The sequence below is a fragment of the Cheilinus undulatus genome, linkage group 8 (assembly GCF_018320785.1).
Source record: "Cheilinus undulatus linkage group 8, ASM1832078v1, whole genome shotgun sequence".
In the NCBI taxonomy this organism is placed as follows: Eukaryota; Metazoa; Chordata; class Actinopteri; order Labriformes; family Labridae; genus Cheilinus; species Cheilinus undulatus.
In genome coordinates, this window is record NC_054872.1 from 43,602,673 (window position 1) to 43,615,028 (window position 12,356).

Consider the following 12,356-nt stretch of genomic DNA (forward strand, 5'->3'; position numbering starts at 1 on the left):
AGCCTGTTAGCTAGTTAGCAGCTTGGTCAGTTAGCACACTGCCATTCAGTCTCTCTAAAATCTGTTGCAAAAGTTCCATTTTTTCAACATACATGTGGCACATTCTGTACCAAAATATTATGGAGGGGAGGAGTTTCGCAGGCAGGTTGGAGATCATGAAGATTCCCATGGGAATGAATGGACTTCCGGTTGTCTTACCTCCATAACCATACATACAGTACTGTGCAGAAGTTTTAGGCATGTTTGGGACGAAATTTGAGGCTGAAGTAAGGCGTGTGATGGCAAGTACACCCACCTGAGGGCCCCATCGGGCAGGATTGACACAACCCAGGTCATGCTCTGAATGTCTTTGTACATTACCAAGGGCATGGTAAATTAATCTGATGAAAACAAAACAAAAACCACAGCTTTAGGGGGGAGTTATGGGTAGATGTGGTGCTTTAACATAGCCTACTGTTAGGGCAGGTAGGAGGGTTGCCACAACCCCCTGGTTATTGTGTGTATTTTCTAAGCATCTGAAAACTGTTGGTGGTTGCTGGGCGTATTACCAGGGGTGCAAAGGCCTGGACAAAAGAAATGTGTACAGGTCCATGTAGAGGTGTAAAGTTCTAACTTTCCTCAATTTTCATTCATTCCTGATGGCTGCCCCCCACTTCCAGACCCTCAACAGACATTCAGGATCATGTGATTGCAAACACCCTATTAATGTAAATACAGTACACTTCATCGTTCAGCATTGTTGTCGTTGTCAGCTCAAGCTTTTTCCTTTCAGGCCTTAAATATCTTACTACTTCATATTTATCACCTCTTAGTAGATGTACAGCAATGGCTTGTCACTGGGTCATAAAACTTGTACTTACACTTGAATGGTGATTAAACCTGAGGATTGGGACCTCCGCCAATGATTTGGTTAGTGAGCCAGGAACCAGAAAAGCATATTTCTTCAACAGAAAATTACATGAATTATAATATTTAAATTTTAAATAGTCTTACACATATGTGTACAGGTTTGATGAACCTGAAGACAGCAGTGCTAGGCAAAGACAGGTCAAAACAGACAATGCTTGTTTTAAGGCTGAAGGTTAAAAGCTGGAAACAACTTTCCTAGAGCACAAAAAGTTGGATTGAAATGTAGTCAGGTCAGCTCTGTAATGTTAGAAGAAGATATACAGGTATATCTGCAGCAAATTAATTAAACTCAATAACCTTTGCAAACCAGCAGATGGCTCTGTTGTACAAGTTACTGAGCCTTCATCTCTGGTATTTCACAGTGCAGTTATCTTCCTTGATCTGATCCACTGGCCCATAAATAAACTGCATTTAGTCATGTAGCACAACATTATACCTCTACTCCCTCCCTATGTGCATCTCAAGCAGGAGGCTTGTAGCTCTGCGAGCTACAGGTTATGTATGTAATCCACAATACAGCACTTTTATCTCCACCTTTTTCTTCACCACTATGAAATGTTGTTTTATTTCTTTACCTTATCAATCCATCAACAAGAAATTCAATTTTTACACTCTGCTATAAACAGATAGGCTAAAATACAAGCAAAAACATGATCCAATGGATGTGTACTGTTGGAGAAATGTTGCAGTGAGGGGCTGCTGCACCTAAGGTGCCCAAGCTTCCCAGTTGGGGGGTTTCACGTTATTCAGGAAGTAAAATCCAGAAACTACCAGACACTTCCAGACTTAGTCCAACCAGAACTTGAGCTGTTAACCCTCTGGTTCTCAACACAAGCCCTTAGACTGAATGACTTCCACCCATTGAATGTTTGCAATGATTCTGTTTGGTCAAGTAGAAATCTCTGCAGCATCACAAAATACTGTCATTTAGTGATGACTATTACTTCTTTTATGAAGTCACTGTGCCCAATCATAAAGAAGAAGACCTGACACAATCATGTGAGCTCTTTTAGGAGGTTGCAGCCATCTTAAAGTGAAGTTATAGGTAAAGATCGCAGCAACAATATTGGCAAAAAGATGTTGGTATCAAGGGTGCAGAGCATGCAAACATTACGGCACTAAAACCCATTGCTTTGGCAGGTTTGTTCTATTAAAAATACTAATATCAGATCACTGGGTTAGATTATCCACTAGCCAATTGTAGAAAATGTTATTTCACGGGTTTTAAACGAAAAGACATATTCCACCAGCCAGTGTGGCTCGTCATATTGTAAGTCACAAGCCACTCTGGATTTTCACTAGCCACAACTTTTAAATTGTGGCTAGTTTTAAATACAACATTCATTGACTATGGCATACTGTAATTAACTTGAACTACATTTACAACCATTTGAAATGTAAATAAACACTATTCTCCCAATTATCAAGAATTTTTCCTAATCTGTCTGTCTGTGGCTCTCTTTTCTCATTTCTTGTTGACTCTTTGTCCTGTTTAGCATGTACTTGTTGACTTATAGCCTGTTTTGTCTGTTTTACTTTTACAGTTGTGCTGTTTTGGCATGAAACTTTTGTGTACCCTATGCAAACATTTGTTCACTTAAAGAGCACCATAAACCATTTCTGTAAAAGTAAAGTAAAAATAGCTTTGGATAGTTATTAGTTTGTTCAGTGATAAGGGATACTTAACAGGGCAGAACGCACAAAGTAGGACAAAAGTCATAAAATGTTAAAAAATAAGTTCAAACGTAGCTATTATTCACTTTTCATTTGATGTATTCAAATTTGCAGAGGTGTGCAATACTCTTGTACTTCTTCTACTTCTGTTGACTACACAGTGGCACATATGAAACACCTTCCAAATCAGCAGTTGTATTTCTTTATTTTAGAGGTGTGACTTCACCTGGTTGGAGATTCATATTCACATGTTGTTATTACCAATAAGAAAAGTTCATAATTTACTGTACAACTTCTTAGTAGCTACCAAGGCTGGAAAATTAATTGAAATTTAGATAAAAGCATTTTTCCTTATCTAACTTGGTGAAAACTGAAAATTTTTGCAAATTCAATATGAATTGTTTTATTGAAGAGAATGCTGATTTTATGTCTTCCTCATTTTTAATAAGACAAAAATATAAACAAGGAAATAGGATTTTTTTGCAAACTGTCATAAAACATTGAACGCTGAATGACTGCATGACATGTAGCAAACAACATCTCTGGCTCAAAAGTGTATAAAGATTGAATTTTGAAACACATTTCTGGTCAAAGAAACAGCCTATTGTACCTTCTGAGATTTGAATATTACAGTAGGACATATTGCAATAATTGCCCAGCCCTACTGTAAGTGTACTTAACATCACCACAGTAGTTGTGTACTTTTTCCACCCCTGCAAACCTGATATCTGAATACAGCTCAAGAGCTAATATTTACTATCGTAAAGTCCTCTTCAATCAAATCAGACCATGCTACATTTCCCAGGCTTAGAAATACATTTCAGTCTTCTGCTGCTGTCAAAAATCAAAACTAAGGAGATTTTTTTCAGTTGTTTCAACTCATTTTAGCTAGATTTGTAAGCACAGAATTAAGTTTCAGTTGGTTTTCCCTAGTTTTTATTTAGTTTCAGTTAATGGTTTTTAACATTTTAGTCTTAGTTATTTAGTTTAAATGCTGCAGTATTACTTAATGTGATTTAGCTAACTTGTCTAGACAAATGCATACACTGAAAATAGAATTATGCCGTCGAAGTTGCACAAACGAAACGTGAATTCCCAATTGAACCACCTTCTACTTACTAGGTCAGGATAGTTTCACATATAATTTGTTGTCGACTTCATGAACTTTGAAGATATGCAGATGAAGTAACATTCTTAGCTAGAAGAAGTGGAAAAACTAGACTTATAGTCGTTTAAACAAGCTAATTAGATTTGATTGACAGCACAGCCTGTGCTGCAGCAGCACATTCAAGAGACATACGCAACTTTGTTCCTTGGAAACGACTTCTCTCTCTCTGTGACGGTTAATCAAGGTGCATTTCTGCGCGAGACACCTAACGGCAAATCTCAGATAACGTATTTTCGTAATCTTTAACGGTTGAACAAAAGACAGTCGACAGTATGTAAAGGGAGAGAGGTTTTCTTCATTTGTTTACGGACCTGGCAAACACGGGAGTTGAACTGAATGGACTTCGGTTTGGCTGTGAAAACTAACTTCACCCAGCTAGCTGCGAAGGAGGAGACGCTAACGTTAGCTAGCTACTTAGCTGTGCTGTGCTGTGCTCAGTAGCACAGACACCAAACGGCAGTCTGGCTGCTCAGTTGCAGCCACAACTTAAAAGGAAGACCGTCTTTCTCATGGAGAGGCAAGGGAGCAGCTTAAAAGGCAAGTATATAAGGCTACAGCTCGTTTGCAGAGTTAAAATGTCGATTTTGGACGTGTAAGTGTAACAAATAACTTGACATGCTTTACAGTATGGTATTTAACTTAACATTTCCGACCAATGCAAAGCTGGGGAGGGTGTTGTTAGAGCATAAACGCAAAATAATTTGATTTTTCTGGAATGAAAACATTGCAATTGAACTAAAAAACATCAAACTTACTGAAAAGGCAACAAAGCCCATAGATACAGGGAAGCACATTGGCTGTATGCGTTATATCATGCTGCATTCACGCTGATAGCCTTCACTGATTGTAAGTTAACATCCGCTCTGTTTTAAACGAAACGTGAGTGCTTCACACTACAGATTCATGCCTTCTTCTGTGCAACCTTAAATGCATATTCCTGTTAACACAACTGCTGCTACTAATGTCATAATACCTAATTATGCTAATCGCTGTGGTTTCTCTTCACAGAGCACAATGCACGGAACAAGCCCCTCTGTCTGTAGGAACCTGACAGATATGTGCACCGAGAGATGATATGGCAGAATCGCGTGTTACAACGAGGCAATAGGCCAGGCAGGAAATTGGAGTAAAGCTGAAACATAAGGCTTTGCTACCCAGCAGCTTGTGTGTGTGTGAGAGAGAGTGTGTGTGCTCGAAGTGCCTATGGCGGAGTTTGGGGAGAACGGCAGTCTGCCTCCATTGAATCTTGAGGATACGGCCGTGCCCAGCGAGGAGGCAGCTGGGAAGACGCATTGCGAAGTGTCGGTGCTGAATGGAGACTGTGGGATATCAGATAATATGATCGGCTCAGGATCCATTGTCGCACCTGGCAGCCAAGCCGGGGTGGAAACCGCCAACACCTCTGTGGGATTGGATGGCAAATCTGAAATTCCACGCAGGAGCAGCATTATCAAGGTAAACACTTACGTTAAAGTCATTGTTGAGCCATTCATTGAGAGGAATCCACCTGCACATCCACACTGCAAATGATGTTGGAAATTACAGTGCAAAGCAAACCCTGCAGTATAATTAGTGTCTGTTAGTAACCTGCTATTAATAAACTTCACCTGTAATTAGGACTGGGTAAAGTATTGAGTTTTTATATGTCTGTGTATTTTCAAATGAGATGTAGGGAAAGACAGTGTCATTTATCAATAAGTTGATGCTGATTTACAAAGAAAAAGATGCTGAACCTAGTGTTAAGTAAAAATATTGCTTACAGTTCGAACCGCTGGCAGTAATATGTGTGTTACCACAAGATAATCAAATGAAACCTTATTAGTATTATTAGTAAAATCAAATAATATTGCTACCTGCTTGATGCCACAACAACAAAAACTGAAACTGAAAAGAAGTGAGGGTTTCCCTTGCTCCTTATCAGTTTAATCCACCTTTTTATCATGTTTATTCAGTTCAGACATCACTCTCCCTTTTGTTTAAAAAGTTGACAGAAGATCGTTGAGTTTCTGCAGTTTCTTCAGTTTTTTTTTACACTGTATAAGAGCTTGTCTGAAATTTTTGGTCACTAAAACCTAGAGATGCACAGATGCATCGGTCTAACATCTGCATTGACAGATATTGGTAAATAATGTAGCATGAACAGGCAGCAGAAGCCAATGTATCCTGGCTCTGTCAGTATTCTGGCAGCTGGTATACCTTAAACAGCTCAATCAAGTAAGATAAATTGACTGGGCAGAAGTCACCTGTTAATGTTTATTTGTGCTCTGCGTTTGAAATGCATGAAATGCATACAGACAGAGCCTTTTGTCCAAACTTTACAGTTAGCCCTGACTGCAGTGTGCAGTTCGGGACGGAGCTCAATGTCGCTCTACATCCATTGGCTGAGCTGAGTTCGGGTCAGAGCTCAACGCCATTCCATTGGCTGAGTTGAAGCTCAACGTTGTTTGTGGTATTTAAAAAAGGTATTTACTGATTTGCTATATTTAGAAATGTATTTACTGATTTTGAGTTTATGTAGATGAGTGGGGGAGAATTTTAGGCATTTTTTTAGCTGATTAGGAGTTATTTTTTGGAAGAGTAGGGGAGAGACAGAAACGAGGTTTTAGCTGTTTGTGGATGAGAGGAGGGAGGAGGAAGACAGCTGGATATGGTCCGGAGTAGATGATTGTTTGTAGACAAGATGCTTTTTTTTATGAAAGTCCGCCTCCTTACTTTTAAAGGGATACTTCAGCATTTTGGCAAATTCGCCCATTGCCATAATTCTTATAGACTTAGTAATAGGTTTGTTTCCTTTAGTTGTCGGTGCAAGCTGTTTTTAGATATGGGAGGACCGTTTTTTCCAGCTGCACAGCTAACGCTAAGGAAGCAAACAGTATTTTTTCCTTTCCCTCATCAAACTCATCAAATACACAATCCAACAACTCCAAAATGCTCTCATGGACAAGTTGTGACCTGCACATTCAGCGCACCGATCTCATTCAGTGTCTTTGGATCGAACCAACTACAGGGAGAGGGATGGATGTTTTTGAGGTTTCAATATAAGGCACAAGTAGAGGACTTGCTTTGACTTGAAAAATATAAGGGATGACAGGACCATACTTAAAAATAAGGGGATAATCGGGAGAAATTACAAGTTTGGAGTAGAGTGGGAGACAGGGTAAAAAAAAATGGATGTAACGAGACTGAAAGCAATTGGTGTATGGAACATTGAGATGGGTGGAGTCAGACGCCGAACGTTGAGCACCACCCGAAACTGCACACTGCAGTCAGGGGCTTCTCAAACTTTGCGTTCATTTTATCCATATCTCTCTAAGCACTCTCTAAGCTTTCAGATGTCGACCAGTTGTACTATCACCAGTCACCATGGGGGCGGTGTGAGCAATGTAGCCCTCAGTCCAAGTCAGAGCAGAAAGCACTACCAACAAGAATACTTTGGAAAGGTGGCAAACTTTACTTGAACTTTCTGAAGTAATACTGACGAGTATTGTGTAAATTGTTGCAAACATGTGGGATTGTAGCTCACCCGGCCACAAAGACAGACATCCACACCAGAACAGCTGGTCGAAGGCTGTAAGCATCAAATAAATTGTGGAGGTCCTTGTGAGACAGTGACCTCTGATGGATCCATTTTTTAATGTCTACACTAATGCAGAATATGTGGGCAGTCGTGGCTGTATGGTTTAAAATACGCAGATCTATTTTAGTATGTAAAGGAACCATAAATGTGCTTTTAGAATCTATTTTCATGGTCAAATGTGAGATAAAAGGTTGGCATAGTGGGAATGCTACACCAAAAGGGGGAGAAAAAAAAGCCAGTACTCTTATTTTAAACATCTATCAGGATTTGCCATTATTTTCCCGATTGGTGCAGCTATATTAAAAATGAAAACTGCCTGATATAGTGTGTCGAACACTTCAATTTTTGTTGCCACAGCATCATGCATCTTCCATGTTTGTTTTTTCATTTACCAGAACAAGGTTAAAATTCATGATTCTGGTATCATTATAAACATTTGTTATTTCTTCACAAAAATATTCAGACAAATATGTATTGCCATTCAACAAGAAAAAAAAGAGAGTTTTGATCCATACCACCCAGCCCTACCTTTACCAGTAAAGGGATCACCATAAATACATCCCATAGTTTAAGTATTCGACGAAGAATTTGTGCTGAGGAAAAAAAAAAAAGACCTCCTTGATCCCGAACCTAGTAAGCATGTAGCTATGTGTATGCCTATAAAGAGGGATTAGATGCTTTTTATTGTTCCTTGAAGGAGAGAGAAGTGTTACTGTAGCAGAGAAGTACAGGAAGAAAGCGATAAAAAAAGCTTCAGAAAATTACCATACAGTATGCACAGTTCTGCAAAGAGAAACTGAAAGCATTATGCTGACCAAAGGAGGTAAACAAAATGTATTCAAAGGAATGTAAAAATGACAAAATAAAGACTGCACATGAATTTAAATGGACCAAGGTGAATCGGAGAATGCTTTGGTTGCAAGCAGCAAATACAGCAAGTCACAGTTCAAAAGTTGAAGTATTGCAGTTTGCGGAAGGGAGATGAAGTGTTCATAAAAAGAACAGCGGGACATAATTAAGTTGAGACTGTGCAGTACATAATCTAGATGATGAGAGTTTGAAGGACTATTTGTGACAAAACAGAACCAAAGAGTGATGAAGATTTTGTTTGAGGACTTTATGTATGCACGGATCATTAACAGGATCTTAACATTATTTATACAGCATTGATATATGCTAATGTTTTTCAAGTACTGGTCCAGAAGCCTAAAAGTATGTTTTGGTGGCCCAGATGCGTATTAAAACAACACAGAAATGGAAGTTCAGTGTAACCCCACTCCTTTCCTTGTAATATATCAATAGATCAGATTGCCAATAACTTTAAAAATTACACATTTAGATAATAAAGGGAGGTCTTTGTTATCACATAGCGTGTGCATATATTCTCCCTTACTTCTTTCTCACAATCAAACCAGCCAACCCCATGCTTAACACACTTGCTCATTTCCTCCCTCTCAGCATTGTTTACCAATCTGTCATTCTGCCATGAAAACATCACAAACAGCATTTGTTTTCACTTCTGAACACTATAAAAATAGGTTGGCGTATAATTTGATCATTTTATTAACTGGAGCTAAGCAATGGTGCAGAAAAGAATATTGGATTTTTCCACATTTTAAAAGCCCTAGGGCAAACGAAAAATCAAAAGATTACAAGGATTACCTGCTTCATCCACTGAAGCTCTTTCACTGCTGGAAAAGTTAAAGAGCCAGAGCCTTGGCTTTAGCTAATGCTACAGTGAAATCTCAATGTCAGAAAGAACTGTGAACTCTTTACTCTTCATTTCCATCATGAATCAACGTGATTGATAGCTTTTAAGCAGGCTAACAGCACAAAGAGGTTGTGGATCAGTAGAAGTGAGGCTTGCGGTGTGAGAATAACCATTATGTGAGCTTTGAGGCCACAGTGGGCCACCAACATGCAATATTTCATGTTCATTAGATAACTTTTTGTGGCCATGTCTAATGTTAACTATTATTTGCCAACTTAGTAGAATGATACACAATACTAATACCTTATAGTACTTGGGAAAACATGGTTTTAAAATGTGGCCAATAAAGACACTAAAGCTTGGTTTTGCTTCTGGTTGGGTTTACGATGTAATGACCTACACCATTGTGAGCATAAAATACTAATGCACTGGTGTGTCTGTATTGTAGAGCAGTTCACCTACCTTGGCAGCATAATTCATCGATTTGATGGCTGTGAGACTGAGCTCAGCCGCAGACTTGGACTTATGCACGGGGTGATGGGTTCGCAGAGCAAGACAGTGTGGTGTTCCCATTATTTAAGCAAGCAGATGGAAGTCAGAATCTCTTATACCTTGGTCTCTGTCCATTTACTGATGGACAGAGGTGCCAACTGGACTCCTTTGTGACAACTTCTCTTCGGCGCATCTTTGGGTATCATTGGCAAGACTGTGTTTCTATTGCGACGTGCTCAGGAGAGCGAGGATGGTAAGGGTCCGCTGCCTGATACAGGTATGGTACCTGTGCATCTATGGGGAACCTGGCACACTTTCCTGGGCCTGACCCAGCTCACCACATATTGGGAGCCCAGGGCACGGTGGGCTGGTCCAGATGCCGGGTACATTGTGGAGTGGGGAGATGGGAGGGTAAGTGGAGAGATGGGGCATTGGTCAGGAGGATGGCCATTAGGAGGCCAGAGCAGTACAGGACCAAGGTTGAAGCAGTGAAGTGCTGAACCGGTGTATGCTCCCTTACCTGACCTGTCAGTGTTGCTCTGCAACATTAGTCCAACATTACTCAGCAGCTTCATTTTTATGCCAGTTACTTGTCCAGTTCTAAATTTCCTGCTTCTCTGAGTGCATGAAACCTTTGCAACTAAAATGCAAGAGGTGATAATCAAGCAGCAGTTGATTATGGAAGGTATGGCTGCTAAATCAGCTGAGGCAGAGAACAGGGAAATGTTTTGCACTTGTTTGGCCACATATCAACATGAATGAGGAAATACACATCTGATATTTTTGGATGTCAGCATGTAGATTTGATGAGACAAATTATGCCTTTTGGCAACTCAGAGACTGGCAGTCACTAGTGAACCTGCTGTGCTGTGAAAGGAAGGAAGGTATGTGCGCTCGATTTATCTCACATGACAAAACCCGCGCAATGCATGTGGCATAGTAATAGTTTGATTCCTCTCATCTTGTTTTTATGATTGGGGAAAGCTGAAATTGTAACTGAAACTTAATGACCTGTCCAGCACTAATAGGTCTACACCTTCTTCAGGTTCTGATCCACACATTTTGAGGGATTATTTAGAAGTACTACCTTAACACAGAATCATGTCTTAACTATTTTGGCTTAGAGTCTTTGTGCTGAAGAATAAAGCTCTGCATTTTAGGTTCCTTGTCTCTTGAATAGGGACGTTGGGAGTATTGCTTAAGAGGCATCAAGGATGATGACACTTCCTCACGTTGCTTCAGTCTACTGTATGTTGAAACCCTTGGAGATTTTGTCTGCAGCAAATGTCAGCAACTCTGTATTGCAAGTCTTGCTGTTCCTGCCTTATCTGTCATCCTGAGGTAACAAGATTGAAAGTGGTTAAAGGGAGTAGCTTGACTGTACTTAAAAACACATTTATAATTCTGTACATTATCTCATCATCCTTCTCATTAACATCTCTGTCTTTACACAACATAGCATTTTTTTCTGATGATGTTTACATTCAAGTTTTAGAGGTCAGTTAATTGGGTGTCAGAGTTTCATTCACTCTAGAGCCAGCTAGATTTAAAATGCATGAGCTGGTGTAAGGAATGTGTTGAGTAGCACTTTTCAAATGGCACTGTCTGATGTGTTTGAGTGCATTTGGTGGCTTAATCTTTTATTCCCAAGTTCACAATCCATCCCATTATAAGGTCTGTGATTTGATGCTTGAAGTTACTTACTGTATCTTTGCTTTGAATATAGCAGCAGACAAGGCTCAGCTTATCACTGTTTGCTGGCAGATTTTAGAGGCAACAAATTCTTGGCACATTGTTGGTGTTGAACTTTGATGTGCCCCCTGCCTGGAGATTGATGGGGTAATATTGACATTTCTGCCACACAAAGGTCCAAGTAATCTCTCACTACATAAGAAACGGTCTCACTTCCCAGGCCATTTTAGTGCAATTCATTTCAGCGTCTATCTAGAATGTCTAACCAAGAGAGCAGAAGCTCTTTTTGAATACGAGAAATGTCAATTTATTCATCTTTACTGAAGACATTTTGTATTCAAGACAATGTATACTTTTAGAGATAAGACAGAGCTGGGCATTTTTCTACAATCCCAATTCCATAGGATGCTATGTAAAATGTAAATAAAGACAGAATGCAATGATATGCACATTTCATAAAACCCCATATTTATTCACTATATAACATATCAGATGTTGAAACTGAGACATTTAATGAGACCATTTAATGAAAAATACAAGCTTATTTTAAATTTGATGGCAACAACACATAGATGGAGCAACAAAAGCTGGAAAAGATTAGCATAGGTTCACCAGCTTTGAATATCCCACCATCTACAGTATGTAATATCATCAGAAGATTCAGAAGCTGTGGACTAAAGAGGAGAGGGACCATCCAACCTGTTATCAGCGCGCAGTTCAAAAGCCTGCATCTCTGATGGTATGGGGCTTCCTATGGCGTGGGCAGTTTACACATCTGGAAAGGCACTATCAATGCTGAGAAGAGGTTCTAGAGGTACATAGCTCCCATCCAGACATCTTTTTCAGGGAAGGCCTTGCATATTTCAGCAAGACAGTGCTAAACCACATACGGCATCCATAACAGCAGCACGGGTTGGCAATAGAAGAGTCTGGGTGCTGAACTGGCCTACCAGACCTTTCATCAACAGAAAACATTGGCACAAAATAAAATGAAAAATCTGGCACAGAAGACCCAGGACTGTTGAACAGACTGTTTTTAAAAGAAGATGGGATGCTACACAATGGTCCTGTGTCTACTTTGTTGACATACATCGCTGCCATCATTATTTTTCATGAAATGATAAAATGTCTCT

At 39.6% G+C, this 12,356-nt stretch overlaps 1 protein-coding gene across 3 annotated transcripts in view; it reads left to right on the forward strand.

The window, feature by feature from the left end:
* The first annotated feature begins 4,763 nt into the window (after positions 1-4,763).
* The window catches only part of LOC121513441 (inactive phospholipase C-like protein 2), an 88,518-nt gene continuing 80,925 nt past the window's right edge, over positions 4,764-12,356 (forward strand). For 2 of the 3 annotated variants that reach the window (XR_005992206.1, XM_041793204.1), the window contains exon 1: positions 4,764-5,206. Coding sequence is in view for 1 of the 3 variants with exons in the window: in XM_041793204.1 (XP_041649138.1) it covers positions 4,955-5,206 (252 nt within the window). In the remaining 2 variants the exon portion in view is untranslated. The remainder of the gene's footprint in view (positions 5,207-12,356) is intronic. The other variant, XM_041793205.1, reaches the window with a different exon arrangement.